The sequence below is a fragment of the Cervus canadensis genome, chromosome 23 (assembly GCF_019320065.1).
Source record: "Cervus canadensis isolate Bull #8, Minnesota chromosome 23, ASM1932006v1, whole genome shotgun sequence".
Classification (NCBI taxonomy): domain Eukaryota; kingdom Metazoa; phylum Chordata; class Mammalia; order Artiodactyla; family Cervidae; genus Cervus; species Cervus canadensis.
In genome coordinates, this window is record NC_057408.1 from 36312903 (window position 1) to 36329063 (window position 16161).

The 16161-nt window shown below is 45.5% G+C and overlaps 1 protein-coding gene across 1 annotated transcript in view; it reads right to left on the bottom strand.

The window, feature by feature from the left end:
- Positions 1–16161, bottom strand: part of MOCOS (molybdenum cofactor sulfurase) — a 52477-nt gene that overhangs the window by 21133 nt on the left and 15183 nt on the right. Inside the window, exons 6-9 of the mRNA XM_043444355.1 lie at positions 14326–14525; positions 8198–8314; positions 6293–6754; positions 88–250 (exon numbers count right to left, since the gene is read on the bottom strand). Coding sequence (XP_043300290.1) covers positions 88–250; positions 6293–6754; positions 8198–8314; positions 14326–14525 — 942 coding nt within the window. The remainder of the gene's footprint in view (positions 1–87; positions 251–6292; positions 6755–8197; positions 8315–14325; positions 14526–16161) is intronic.

The window sequence follows — 16161 nt, forward strand, 5'->3', positions numbered from 1 at the left end:
TTAGTAGAAGAAAAGCCGTGGTTTTACTTTATGAGAATAAAGCTACTCTGGACAACCACTCTGTAAAAGTGAACCCCGTTTTCAGACCTTGGGCTTTGATGACCATGACCCTCCGCTGCAGGTCAATGAAGGGCTGGATCAGGCAGAGCCGGGGCTCCTGTTTCTGACTCAGGCAAACGCCGTTGTGATTCACAACCATCCAACTTCGGTCATACAGCAGCCCTTGACTTCCTAGAGGCCACCTGGTCACCTAAAAAAAAAAAAAGTCAGTGTATTTTAAGCCAGAGCTCCTCAAAAATGATCTTCTCATTTATTGTACAGGGGCTGCACAGATGCAGATGGACTTCAGGAATTCAGCACAGACTCTTGAAGGAAGAAAGTGTGGAAGAGAAGGAAACAAAGAAGACAGGGACTTTCCTGGTGGCCTTGTGATTAAGAATCCACCCCGAAATGCAAGAGATGCAGGTACGGTCCCTGGTCAAGGAACTAAGATCCTATGTGCCTCGGAGTGGCTAAGTCCTCAAACCTCAACTCCTGAGCCCTCACTCTGGAGCCTTCATGCTGCAACTAGAATGCCCGTGAGCCGCAATTACTGAGCCTGAGAGCCTGCCAGGAGTAGAGAGTCTGTGTGTCTGTGCTCAGTCATGTCCAACTCTTCAAGACCCCATGGACTGTAACCCGCCAGGCTCCTCTATCCATAGAATTCCCCAGGCAAGAACATTGGAGTGGGTTGACATTTCCTTCCCCGGGAGATCTTCCCGATGCAGGGATCGAACCTGCATCTCTTGTGTCTCCTGCATTGGCAGGTAGATTCTTTACCACCAGAACCACCTGGGAAGCCCATGTGCTGCAACCGAAGATGCCGCATCACACAGCAGAGACCTCGTGTGCCTCAACTACAACCTGACGCAGCCAAATGAATGAATGTTTAAAAAGAAGAAGACAGTGCAAAGGAGACTATGGGATCGAGGTACCTTCCATTTACCCTCCAGATCCAGTCTCCATCCTGTCCACTTCAGCGTGCTTTTTGAGTGGGCAATAGGTGTGCCTAGCCGGGACGTGGAGAGCAGGTCTCTGCCCCAGCCTGTGCTCCACTCCCCTCCGCACAGGTCTCTGCTGCTCCTACTGTGTGTCCTTCCACAGTGGTGGACGCCTGAGGCAGGCATGTCCTGGTAATATAGACGTGTTTCTTGCACAAATTGTGGCTCCACTGAAATGGTCACTAAGCTGATCCATTTTAAGTGCATAAAATATGTATATTCCTCAATTCTTCATATTTCTACAAAATTAAAATACAAATTATGCCCAGTGCCCAGATCTTGCACATAGTACCATTCTCCAATAAAAACAACCAGGACTTCTTGGAGAAATGGTTTATTCTAGGGCTGGGTCAGGAAATATACAAGATGAGCCAGGAGTACTTTGTAGTGCTGGAAAAGTAAGGAAGTGCTCAAAAAAACAAAATAATGGGGGTACATCAAAGGAATGCAGGAGTTAACTGAAAGCATGTCCAATGGGGGGAAAAAAGCAGAAACATTTGAACAACAACAATAATAATAATAATAATGTAATATTGGATTGGGCTTCCTGGTGACTTCCCTGGAAAAGAATCTGCCGACAGTGCAGGAGACCAGGGTTCAATCCCTGGGTCGGGAAGATCCCCTGGAGAAGGGAACAGCAACCTGTTCCAGTATTCCTTCCTGGAGAATTCCATGGACAGAGGAGCCTGGCGGGCTACAGTCCACGGGGTCACAAAGCCTCAGACACAACAGCAACTAACACATATATACACAGCATTGGATTATACTCTAAAATATAAAATAAATACCCATGAGTCCATACTGATATAAATAAATGATTAAATAGGAAAGTCAACTCTCTTATATAGAAGAATTCCAAATTATTGATGTAAATGGCCCCCTCTCAAGAAGGCAGAGTGTAACTCCTTACCCATTAAGTGTGGGCTACCCTTAGTCACTTGTCTCTAAAGGGTATACAGTATGGGAATGGGTGGAGGGGGAACTGTACAGTGAAGAAATCTGGCAAACACTATGAGACCCAGGTTATTATCAGTAGTGATAAACCACAATGGTAACTATGTACCCTGACACGATACGATGAGAACTTTATCTCTGTGGTCCTCCTGCCATAAAACCCCAAACCCCAGTCTAATCCTCAGAAAGACATCAGATAAAAACAAACTGATGGGTATTCTAACAAATATTTGATCAGGATTCCTTAAAACAATCAAGGTTCTGAAAACAGGGAAAGCCTAAGAAACTGGTACATCCCCAGAGAAGCGTAAGGAGACACGAGAGCTAAACATAACATGGTGTTCTGGATGGGATCCAGAACACAAAAAGCACATTAGGGGAAAAATAATGAGATACCAATAGTGTGGGACCAGGTCTTTGCAGTTTCGTCCACAGGTTAAACCCACCGCTTTCAGCACTGTTTGTGCAGAAGTCCCACCCAGCAGGGCTCTTCTGGAGCCAGCTGTTTGTTAAAGAAGGGTGCACACCAACCACTGCTTTTGAAATAGTATTATGATTAAGAGACCAGGGAACCCTCTTACACTGTTGGTGGGAACGCAAAGTAGTACAGCCGCTATGGAGAACAGTGTGGAGATTTCTTAAAAAACTAGAAATAGAACTGCCATATGACCCAGCAATCCCACTTCTGGGCATACACACCAAGGAAACCAGATCTGAAAGAGACATGTGCATCCCAATGTTCATCGCAGCACTGTTTATAATAGCCAGGACATGGAAGCAACCTAGATGCCCATCAGCAGACGAATGGATAAGGAAGCAGTGGTACATATACACCATGGAATATTACTCAGCCATTAAAAAGAATTCATTTGAATCAGTTCTAATGAGATGGATGAAGCTGGAGCCCATTATATAGAGTGAAGTAAGCCAAAAAGATAAAGACCAATACAGTATACTAACGCATATATATGGAATTTAGAAAGATGGTAACGATAACCCTATATGCAAAACAGAAAAAGAGACAGATGTACAGAACAGACTTTTGGACTCTGTGGGAGAAGGCGAGGGTGGGATGTTTTGAGAGAACAGCATCGAAACATGTATAGTATCTATAGTGAAACAGATCACCAGCCCAGGTTGGATGCATGAGACAAGTGCTCGGGCCTGGTGCACTGGGAAGACCCAGAGGGATGGGGTGGGGAGGGAGGTGGGAGGGGGGATTGGGATGGCTGATTCATGTTAATGTATGGCAAAAACCACTACAATATTGTAAAGTAATTAGCCTCCAACTAATTAAAATAAATGGGGAAAAAAAAAGAGAGACCAGCATTCTTGCACAACTGTGCAAGAATCAACTTCACCCTTCTGTTTTCCTCTGAGCACTCAAGTCAACCACCCAAAGGAGTCTGAAAACTTCAACCGGGGGTAATGATAAAAGGGAAGAATATTTAATCAGGGGCACTTTGGGGTGGGTCCTCGAGGGAGGGACCTGAGTTGAAGACAGAGGCTTCAGGGGAAGGAAGTGAAGGAGAGGAGCTTCAGGCCTGGGGTGAAAGGGGAGCAGATCTCAAGGAGGGGAAATGTGAAGGGAAACTGCTCCTTCAGCCAGGGAAGCCCTGTACCCAAGAAGCAAAAATGTGGTGCAGCGGGGGGTGGGTGGGGTAGGCACTTCGAGGGCTGACAAGCCTGGGCTTAGATCTCACCTCCTTCAGTTATCAGCTTTGGACAACTTCCCACCTTCCTGAGCCTTGGCTCTGTCACGTATTATATAAAGCGGACATTGTTATCATAGGATTAGGTGAAAAACAAAACAATGTATAAAATGTAAAGCAAGTGAATATAACAGATGATCCACAGATGGCTTTACCTCTGCCCTTCACTTGTCTTGTGTACCAGACATCCTCTCCCCATAGACCATGGCTGCTTCTGCTGGTAGAGCCCTTGAGTTCAGCGATATTAGAGGCTAAGCCCAGAATCCACCACTAAGTCACTATTTCTTTTGGAAAACATGTTTTGAATGACAAATAACTTTTTAGAAGACAATCTATTATTGGGTAGCATTTCTCCCTAGATCTCTCATTTCTGCATGTCTGTTTTAACAAGCAGAAACTCTCCTCTATTCCAGACTCTCCTGTCAAGGATGTTTGTATAGTGACCAGCTCTACAACTCTCTGGAGTAGAGGGAAGGTTTGCTCACAGCCCAGTATCACAAACGTATCAGCTCCTCCCTGACTGAGGACTGCACAGCTTGGCTGGCGTCCTATTATGAAAGAGGTTTCCTGAGTTAGGGGCTCCCAAATATGAGTAGAGCATCCACCAGGACCCCCCTGGACCCTTTCTTGGGGCTTGGGGGGAAAGAAAAGCAACACAAACATGAAGCTCTTGCTACCTGCAGGCTGTGAGTAACAGCCTTTTATCTCTGACCCAGGAATCTCATCTTCCCCCGCCCCCCAGCATGTGAAGTCCTAAAGCTGCATCCCCCGCTTCGGAAATGCAGAGTCTTAACCTCTGGACCACCAGGGAAGCCCCATGGAAACTCTTGTCTCTCGTCGTCAGCATCCAAGACACTGAGGCAGGCTGGGTTGTGAGCTTGCCAGGAGGGCAAAGTCTCAGGCCCGTCGCTGTTCCTTATACCCACTTGTCGGAACATGTCTATCATTTTCAATCCTTTGATTTGCCACCTAAACATTGAATTTACTGGCTTCCGCCTTCCTTCTTCCTCTTTGTCTGGGTCAAGCTTTCAGCCACCATATCTGTGTTGGCATGTGAAGGGCAAACTTTCAGCTGTTGCAGCTGGAGGTTGGGTTACAGAAGGATGTGAGCAAATAAGTATTCACTGAGGGCAATGGGAGCCAGGTTTCTCACAGGATTTACAAGAGCAGAAGATGGCTAAATAAACCCTGTGGTGTTGGACTGGAATTAGAGGTATCAGTGTGAAATCATGGCTATGCATGGATAGACAGATAAATGATAGGTAGACAGACAAACAGACAGACAGATAGATAGATAGATAGATAGATAGACAGATAGATAGATAGATGTGTGTGTGTGTTGTAAAGTGTCTGTTTTCCTCCTGAGATACTGCCCTCCCTGAGGGAAGGAACGATTTCCATTTTGCTCATCACTGCACCATAGGTGCAGGCCCAGCAGGTAGTAGGCACTCAGTGTATAGTTTCTGAATGAGCAGATGGATGGGAGACTTTTAGCAAGATATGAAACCTTACTGAGTCCGTGTCTTCGTCTGTAAAACGGGACACTGATTCCTGCTGTGTTTCTGTGTGCAGCACGGTATTCTACAGGACATGACTCATCTGAGAAAACAGAGTCCTGACACTCCTCACCTGCTTGCTTTCAGGGGTGGAGAAGAACTTGCCTGTTCATGGTCTCAGACTGGAGGACAGTCTCCTTCAGCATGGAATATCCAATGAGGAGCTAGGGAGCCTGGGATCCCAGAGGCTCAGGAGGTTGGGACTCTGCCTGGGACTTGGGACACACACATATCATAGAAAGATAGTCTCATAGGAAGTTCAGCCATTGCAGGAGGGGTCAGGGCCAGCTGGCCAACCAAGGCAAGCACTCCCGTCTCCCAGGTCGGGTGACTGCCAGGCCAGCTTGTTTGCAGACATTATGTAGTTCACCTTCACAGGGAAAGCTAAGCAGATGGACTCAGGAAAGCGTGGACCCAAGGAGTCAGTAGACCTGGGTTCAAATTCTTTCCCTATCATTTATTAGGGGGTCATGACCTGGGCAGAGTGCCTAACCTCAATAGCCCCCAGGCTCCATATCTATACAATAGGGATGATATTACCTAGCACCTCATATTATTGTTTTGATGATCAAATGAACCAAAGTTATGTAAAATGCTTCTGCATGAAAGTTACATCCATAACTATCAACAGTAACTAGGTAGTCACACCCAGAAACAGGGTCCTCCCGGGGATTCCCATAAGCAGAGTCATGGTCAAAAGTCAGCCCAAACCAAGAAAGGCAGAATGAGGACTTCTCTGGTGGAGCAGTGGATAAGAATCTGCTACCAACCCGGGGGACACGGGTTTGATCCCTGGTCCGGGAAGATCCCACATGCTGCAAAGCCACTAAGCCCATGGGTCACAACTACTGAGTCTGTGCTCCAGAGCCTGGGAATTGCAACCATTCAGCCTGTGTGCTGCAGGTACTGAAGTTTTGATTTTCTGCATGCTTCCCTTCACTTCCTGAACTTTTCTTCTTTGCTTTATCAAAAAACGTTATACAGTAAACACAAAAGAAGCAATCTCTTTAGCTGCCATTGAAACCCTCACCTCAAACGCTGCACAGGACTTGATCGGGTAGAGATAAAGGTTGGTGACAACGTGTGACCTGAGGTCCCCATCCGGGACGTCAGCAGCTTTCTCTGAAGTGGTCTGCTGGGTTCCGGTGGCCTCCAGCAGGGGCAGACACAGACCCTCTGCGTCCACAGTGGCGGGCAAGTTGTTCCAAACCCCAGAGTGTGGGGAAGCGTCTTCCTGAGGTGAGGGGCTGCCTCTGGCCCGGGTGGCAGGCACGGCGTCCTGAGCCTCGCTGTCTTCTGGCAGGGCTCCAGCCTCCCCGGGGGTGGCCAGAGGGAGAGGCTGGCCATGAGACGGGCGCAGTCGGGTTGCTATGATGAACCTGAGGAAGGCCTGGGCATCCTCAAGCGTGGACATGTATCCAAAAGAAATCCTCACAGAGCCCGTCGGCTGCCCATCTATGAGGTCCACATCATCTCCGCAGACGTGACCAGCCTAGGAGAAAGAAACAAGTCAGCCAGAGTGAACATTCCTCACGGATGGACCAGAAACCATTCTGTAAAACAACTTCTGTTGATAATAGAAGGTAAAATTAACACTGGAAAAAAGAACTGCAACACGAAGAAGAGCTGCGTGCCTCAGGCATAGTTCCACAAGCACAAGGGACTCCCTCTCTGGATATCATGTGGCTCACTGTGAACGGGGATCTATACCAATCCCAAGGGGCCATTAAAAAGTTTAAAAGACACAACATTGTAAACCAACTATATTTCAATATAAATAAATAATTTTTTTTAATTTAAAAGCAATTGTTCATGTAAAGCATTTACCAGAGCCATATATACAACGCTGACCCATAGCAGCATCAAAAGACATACCGAAGTTTCAGAAGCACAGATGGGTCAGCTCCTTGGTCTACCCTGGGCTGAAGGGGGAGGAGAGCTTGCTGGCCGTGCCTTTTAGACTCTCTCAGGATCAAAGGGAGGCCTGTATCCTTTGCCGCTGCCTTTTGACAAAAGGGCAAGACAGAGATGCTGCCCCAGGGAATGACTGGCCCAAGCCCATAATGAAAGCCAAAGGCAGCACCAAGGGCCTGGCCGGGAGGTGGGGAAAGAAAAGCAAGAAGTCCCCAAGCCTCTCCAAGCCCTGTTGCCATGTATTGGTCACTGCTCCAGTGGCCTACCTCTCCAGAGCTGAAGCCAAGTCAGATACCCGAAGAGATGGGTCCATGGCATTCCTCAGGTTCGATATCATATCTGGAATTGCATTCATTTGTGTTTTGAGACTCCCTCTCTCTTTTTAAGCAGAACACAGTTCATGGTTGGTTGGGATCTAATATATTCATTATTTAGCGGTAGCCAAAAGAGACTATTTATAAACTATTCTGATATAAATAAGGCTTTTTGCCACTCAAACTAGGCTTAGGAAATGGTTCAAATTAAAATGTACCTTGAAGTGACAAACCCCACCTCAGGGAAGTGGCCGGAAGGGTGGGGACCTGAGTAATGCAGAATGCCCGCTGGAAAAGTTCCTCTCCTCGCTCTGCCAGAGGATGAGCAACTTCTAGCTTGCAGATTTCACTCTGGCAGGACTGAACTAGTTAAGGACCCTCTGCATGTATGAGCACATTTTCACACTGGCTTGTCCCTGTTAAAAGTCATCTTCTGAATTAAAAAACAAACAAACAAAACAAAAACGTCCTCTACTGCCTTTAAATTTTTGCCCTCAAACTAAAAAACGCCTGGCATGGAGTCATTATCTTGAAGCATTTTCTAATTTCATTGACCCTTTTTTCTTTGCACGTTCACAGGGTGGGCTCAGAGAAATGAACCCGAAGACCAGCCCCCACCCCAGACACGGGTCCAGCCTCTGGAGAAGATTAGGCACTAGCATTGGGTCTGGCTGGCCAGCGTTTGGGCCACCGGCTCCAGTACCAACCTGAAGATGCTTCTTCACCATCTCATCGCTTATCCCCAGGTGCCTCTGGCAGGCCCCAGTGTTACAGAAGCAGCCGGTTCGCACATGGATGTTGTGAAGGCTGGCCATTTTATCCACCTATGGGTTTAATATGACACAGAACTAGGGTTAGGAGTGTCCAGTTTTACTCTGACTGCCTGGACTGAAAAGAGTTTCAGGTCCATATTTGGGTCTCTCTTTCCTAACAGTAAAATGAAAATATGAGCTTGGAATTTTTCTCTAAAGTGCTATGATCCATCATGGGTTTACTAAATACATTTTATAAAATATTACTGATAATTAAAGCTTATCCAGTTGGGTAATAGACATATGACTGCGAAAAGTGAAAAATATTGCACCAAATTCCAAGTTGAGAGCTCACATTTAAAATAATCTGATTTCTTAAATGAGCCAAAAATCTGTATAGACATTTATCCAAATAAGACATTCAAATGCCAAAAGGTGCATGAAACATGCTCAACATCACTAGTTATTAGGGAAATGTAAGTTAAAACTAAAATAAGATATCACCTCTCAAATATCTAGTATCTAACATGTAATATCACACCTGTTAGAAAGGCTATCATCAGAAAGACAACAAATAACAAGAGTAGGGGAGAACATGGAGAAAAGGGAACTCTGGTTCACTGTTGGTGGGAATGTAAATGGGCACAGCAACTATAGAAAACTGTATAGGAATCCTTCAAAAAATTTAAAGTAGAACTAATTGCTGTATTTATCTGAAGGAAATGAAATCACTGTCTTGATAAGAGATCTGTACCCCCATGTCTACTGCAGTATTTATAAGAGATAAGACATGAAAACAATTTAAGTATCCATCAAAGGATTAATGGGTAAAGAAAATGTGATGTATATAAACACACAGTGAAATATTGTTCAGCTATAAAAAAAAGGAAATCCTGCCATTTGTGACAAGGATGGACCTTGAGGGCATTTTGGTCAGTCATAATGAAATATGCTAAGAAATAAGTCATACAAAGACAAATACTGTATGATCACACAAGTGGAATCAAATCAAAATTCTGATCGGTGGTTGCCAGGGGCAGGGGAGGGTGGGATGAAGTGATGGTGATCAAAAGCTACAAACCTGTACTTATAAGATAAATAAGTCTTGGGGATATAACATACAGCATGGTGACTATAGTTAACAATAATGTATTATATACTTGAAAGTTGTTAACAGAGTAAATCTTAAAAGTTGTCATCACAAGAAAATACATTTTTATAACCATGTGTGGTGATAGATGTTAACTAAACTTGTAGAAATCATTTCCCAATGTATACATATATAGAATTACTGCATTGTACACCTAAAACTAATACAATGTTATACATCAATTTGATCTCACTTGTTAAAAAAAAGAATTTTAAGGAATTAATTTTTGAAAAAAAGACCCCACGGGTTTCAAGTGATATTCACAAGAATAAAATCTGAGTGTGGCTGGGACGTGGGGCAGCTCCTCAGTGTCCTTAGCCAAGGCAGACCAGGACCATCTGTCCTGATCCCAGAGCAGGCCTTGGCAGAGCTGCCACTCATAGGAGCCCTGCCTCGGCTCCCAGCCCAGACTACAAACATCACTGTGTTGACCCTGCCTGTTACCGATGTGCTTTTCATAATATCCTAGACTTTAGGTTCAATCACAGAATTGCAATTCAGTCCAGAAGTTCCAAGTCTTTTTCCTCTCCCCTGGAAGCCGGACAGGTGATTCTTGCTCACGAGGCTCAAAGGTGAGCTGGCACGAGGGATGTTTGTGCCAGTTCCTCTGTTTGTGGGTCCAGGGTTCCACTCCCCCAAGGGCCTGGGGGCCCAGGGAGGGCCCTTAGCCCTGGTGACTCAGGCTAAACTCAGAGAAGTCCTCTAATTGCACTTGAGGAAACAAACACAACTTGCCCAGCTGGGGAAGGCTTTGAAACTTTCCTTCCTGGGAAGAACATGCAGGGTGGCCAGAAACCTGTGTCTGCAGACACAGGTCACCACGCACAGGGTCCGCCTGGCCGCCCTGCTGGGCGGGCACAACGGTGGTGCCTCCCACACACCTTTGTGGAGACCACATTGTCGGCACTTTAGCCATCACCCTGGACTGTCAGAGTGTGAAGAAGCCATTTCTGCTGATGAAACCCAGGAGTTCCCTGCTTTCTGTGCTGAGGCCTGGCGGCCCCACTGGGTCTGATCAACTCCACCTCCAGGGTCAGGTGACCTCCACTCAAGGGACAGCCTCTAGGAAAGCTCCCCGACCCCAGCTCCCGCCAAGCTGAATTAGAAGTCTCCCACGCACACCCCTCTCCCTGACCCAGAGTGTATTCACTATTCCAGCTACCACAGCCACAAAACGAGCCACCCAGACATTGTGGCATGGAACAGCAACCATTGACTTGTGCTCATGGCTACAGGGGGTCAGATATTCAGAAAGGGCCCAGAGATGGCTGATCTCATTTGGCAAGACTAGAAGGCTGGGAGTGACGTGCCTGGGGTTGGAATTCCTTCGAGGTTCAGTTTCTCAAAGATGGATCTGGCCTCGCTCAAACCAGGACAGTCACCAACATGCTTGCTTGTGGCTTCCTCACAGCATGGCCACTCAGGGTAAACCTCCTTCCACAGTAACTTGAGGCTCCGAAAGTGAATGCCCCAGGGAGCAATGCTGATGCTGCATGGGTTTTTCTGGCCTAGCCTCCAAAGCCAAGCAGTGTCACCTTTGGAGGTGTGCTATTGAATATGAGTGAATTACAGACTGCAGAGGTTCAAGGGGAAGAGACAGGGACCCCACCTAGAAGAGCATGTGGGTGGAAGAGGCTGTTTGGGCCACAGTTGCCCTTCATTCTACTTTCTCATCACAACTTCATCTTTTCTCTCCCTGAGACCTTTGGAATCCCACAGAGGCTTGGCCAGTGCCCAGCCAGGTGAAGGAGCTGGCTGCTGGTCAGGATGAGTGCTGTATTCACCGTACAATGGGGCACTTGCTTCATGCCAGCCCGACACTGCTGCTGCTCCTGCTAAGTCATGACACTAAGGAGCTATATACTGTATCTCATTCAATCCTCATGACAAACTGTCATCAGGGTACATTCTTACCTCATTTCACAGAGACTTGGGGAGCTGACATTACCTCACCCGAGCTCAAAGAGCCAGTGCAAGGCAGCCCGAATCTGAACCCACCCACTTGACCACTGGGTAGACTGACTTTCACCAGAGGAGAAAATGAAATGAGGAGGTGCTTGTGTTAGTTCAGTCACTCAGTCATGTCTGACTCTCTGCGACCCCATGGACTGCAGCATGCCAGGCTTCCCTGTCCATCACCAACTCCTGGAGCTTGCTCAAACTCATGTCCACTGAGTCGGTGATGTCATCCAATGAGGCATCACTGAAATGAGGAGGCCTGGATATCAAAAACAGGTACCCAAAAGCTTCTCACAGAAGGCTCAATTCCTTCACAAATCCCCTGAAAAAGAGACAGCCAACCCAGCCATGATGCCATGTAATATTTCCAAAGACTCTCCAAATCTCTGTGGAATTCCCACATGTGAAAAAGACCAGGCAAACCCATGATTCTCCTGAGATGACACAGCTGGCCATGCCCCAGCTATGACCTCTATTCATGGAATGAGCTTCCTCTATAGATACACAAGGGAGAAACTCCTGTGGGAGACCTCAGGGTTCCAGTGAAGTCAGGCAGACACCAAGATGGGCAGCTCCCTCTCCTTGGGGAGATCTTCCTCTTTGCTTCTCTGGGCAAATAGGTGATTCTTTCACCATTCTGCCTGGAACTGAACCCCACTCCCACCCAAGTACAAAGTCTCCTCTATGTCCCCTGACTCTTGTTCGCAGAAAAACTGAAACCGCCCAGGCCTCCAAGAGTCACAAAAGAGCAGGCTCGAGTCGTCAACAAATAGGACAACAGAGTCACAGACTCAGTGTCTGATGAGAGAATGGGATTAACACTATTGCTCATAATAATCTATATCTTTGTGGGCATTAGAATAACTGTAGCTTGCCCTGCCCACATAGGTAAGCCAGCAACTAAAATGGCCAGCAAAGAGATGCCTCAGATCCATGTGGACACCTTTCACTCTAAGACAGACACCCTTTCTCAGCATGGAGCAGTTACAGAAGAGAGACCTTTGCCCCTGTTCCCACAGAAATGGAATGATCCCTGAGAGTGGGAATTTGTAAGCAGTTCTTTTGTCCCTCTTCTATTTGTTCATCTCTGTTTTTCTCAGACTTTAATTACAAAAATGAGATCACGATGTAACATTTAACCTAACTTCTGACTTACACTCTACTGAAGGTACACAATGCCTGGCCTAACCAGTTGATCCCTTTTCTGGATTAAAAGGAGTAAGAATGAAGAATTACATAGTTAAAGAATGGCTCTGTACCCCCAGCTCCCCTTGGCAAATCTGCAGGTGGACCATGCAGGCAAGACAGTATCCAAAAGAAGATCAGGAGACATCAACGGGTCTACACATGATGAGAAATGACAAAGAACCTGACCTCTTACCTTAATGATTAACTTGGATTTTTTTTCCCTTTTTCCCATTAAAAATTTTCATGGCTGAGCAGAATCTTTGGAGTTAGTCTTCAGACATGAGTCCACCATCTCCCTAGATTTCAGCTTTTCTGACTCAATAGCTTTCCATTCTACTGACACTTGCCCCCGCTTCACTGACTTTTAAGTGGTGAGCAGCCCAACCTGAGTTCCATATTATGCTTGCCACAGCACATTTCAGAGTCATCGGCCTGCCCTCTTCCACACCCCTCAAAAATACACTTATTTTGGATTCAAGAAGGAAACTTATTGTACCAATTACCCAGAATAACGTATTTGAGAAGGTAAACCTTTGGCCCCAACGTATTTTATACCACCCCTCAAAAGCATTTAAAATTGCCTGCTTCTGAATGACGCTGGGCTGCTTCTGCTGCTATATATGTAAGGGGTGGGGGTGGGGGGGCAATATCTTCACAATCAACTCACCCAAGAGACAACTAATGATTGTAGAGTGTTGATCCCTGGACACCAGTGAGAACCAACATTTCTTCCAGAAAACAGTTCTCAAGTTTGTCCTCAGAAAGTTTATGGATCTTCCAAAAAAATTTTTTTTCATTGAAAAAAGAAAGTTCATGAGAAGCAGAGACAGGAATGAATTCCTTGAGAAAGGAACTCCGTCTGAGAAAGTCTGGATTTAACATAAGTGTATGGAAAGAGTGTTTTTCAAGGGATGAGAAGCAGCATTTACCAAACTGATGTGATGACCAAATCGCTCCTCACAGCAGTTCTAGAAACCCGGGCTCTGGGAAGGGTCTTGGGCTCCCCAGGCCCAATCTGTCACAGCCCACCTGGTGACCACCTATTGCCATGTCTGAGTGTTCAGTGTGACTCTAGGTTTTTAATGTACTGGGCAGTGACCAGCTTATTCAGTATCACAGGGATCCAAGCAGTCCCCAACCTGTAAACCACTACCTACAGTGTTTTCTTGAGAAAATGCATACAAAGGGTGTATCTGCAGAAACAGTTTTATAACCAGCTTACCAAATACTTTGAACTTATTATAATGAACTACAGCAGAAATAAGGGCTTTTGCGCTACTAAGGACATCATTTCTACTTGTCATAAAAAAAGAGTAATGAGTTCCAAGAAACATGTAAACAAACAGTGGTAAGAGGCCCAGGATTTTGTGTGCCACTGCAATACGGTCTGATGTAACGGTGGGGCTACCAAGCTGTTGGTATGTGAAATGACCTCAGACAGGTTGCTCTGTCTACACTGTGTTAGGGTGTCTTCCCTTGCTGGCAAGCTGTCAGCTGTCCCCTCCCACTGCCATCAGAGACTCAGCCTCTCTTCCTAGTTGAAATTGACTACCAGTGGCTGAATAAAGTAGGCTAAAGAACTAAATAGCCCATGCTTGTTAGAACTGCATGTCAATGGAAGTACAGAGACTCTAAGGGGGGACCAGTGGCCTCTCCAACAGTACACAGGATTTATCATGACTATTGCAAGGGCTGAGAGGCCTTGTCTTCAAATTTCAGGGCTACAGAATTGCAGACAAGAGTGATTCTGATATGCACAGGTTGGCAGGATGAAAAGAAAACCCACCTGGGAGTAACCAACGATGTTCCCATTGTCATCGAGCACGTTGAAGCTGATGACTGGACCCTGCACCTCTGGGCTGCTGAACTCAGAGTCAGTGTAAATCTGCACGACCGGGGCTCCGTTGGGGTACCGCAGGGAGGACAAGGCCGCGTAGGTGTACTGAGCCAGGGTAAAGGTGTGTTGCCGGACGTTCTCCATCCCGCCTCAGAGCAGTAAGTGGAAGTGAAAGGGAATCATGAACTTTATGTAAAATTCACCGTCTCAGTTCTATGAAGATGAGATCATTATAACTGGCCAACTTGGACCTCATATTGATGATTTTACACACAGTGAGTCCTCTACATACAAATGAGTTCCATTCCGGGAGTACATTTGTAAGTCCAATTTGTTCATAAGTCCAACAAAGTTAGCCTATGATCGGCTATATAGTACTGTACCTACATAGGTTTTTAATACTTTTCACACAAGTAATACATAAAAAACAAACACAAAAAGAAAACATTTTTAATCTTACAGTATAGCACTTTGAAAAGTACAGTAATGCCAGCTACATCACTGCTGCTTTTAACCTTGTTTCCAGACATCCTGGTCTTGAAGTAAAGATACTGTACCATCACACTCTACACCGTACTGTACAGTACACAAAGGTACAACTGCTTGTAGAGCATGCAAGCACATGAAAATATACACGAGACACGTGAACTAACTTAGGTGACTAGATACAAGAACACATGTTCGAATCTTTGAAAGTTTGCAATTTGAAGGTTCATAGGCAGGGAATTTACTGTACTTGTAAACAGAATATGGTACTCCCCACACAATAAATGTTTAGGTCACTGGTACTGAATGACAATTTACCACTACTGCTTCTATGGAATTTTTCCATAGAAATTGCTATCATCTTCCTTTTCAAAATTAAAAAAAAAAAAAAGTTACTTAAACATTCAGCTAATTTAGACCCTTTTGTAACAGACTGCAGAAATGTATAATTTTGTCTTTAAATGTATTTCTTTTTTGCTGTTTTTTTTGTGAGTGTTTAAATCATACAAATTGTGAGTGTTTAACACTATACAAAGCAGCGAAGAATACTTGTTATACCACGGATGAACTCTGAAAACATTATGCTAAGTAAAATAAGCCAGACACAAAAGGACAAATATTGTATTATCCCTTTTATGTATGGTGCCTAAAATAGGCAAATTCATAGAAACAGGAAGAATAGAGGTACGATGGGTTGGGGAGGAAAAGTTGAGGAGGTACTGTTTTTTAAGTTTGGGATGATTAGAAATCCTGGACATGGATAGTGGTAATGATTGCTCTATAGTGTGAATACACTTAATGCCACTGAACTGTACACGCTTTAAAATGGCTAAACTGGCGCCATTTATATTACATAGAGTTCACCACAATTTTTTTCTAAAAAAAAGAGCAGTTAAGTAAGGAAAAATCAGGGTCTGCCTTACTGCGGAGTTGACACTGTCAATCTGCTTTCAGAGGTACCCCAGCTCTGTCAGACTCTGTCCCTTGTGGTTTGGACACCTTGTTAGCATCTTTCCTTGAAAAAGTGCCTGTTTCTCAATGTCTGTCTTCACGGTCTTCACTTTGTCTGGGTGATGCCCACTCACCAGCATGCATTACTGTCGGGACAGCCCTTCCGCAAGTCCTGTATGTTTGCAATGCTGGGATTAGGCTGAGGACCTAAGGGTTACATTATTTTGACGAGAGAGAGAGACAGAGAGAGAAAGGGTTGCCTAACTGCTATGCCGAGTCCCTGGTTCAGCACAACTCCATCCCCATCTGGACAGAACAAGCAGTGCTGCCCTGTCCTAGAAGCTCAGC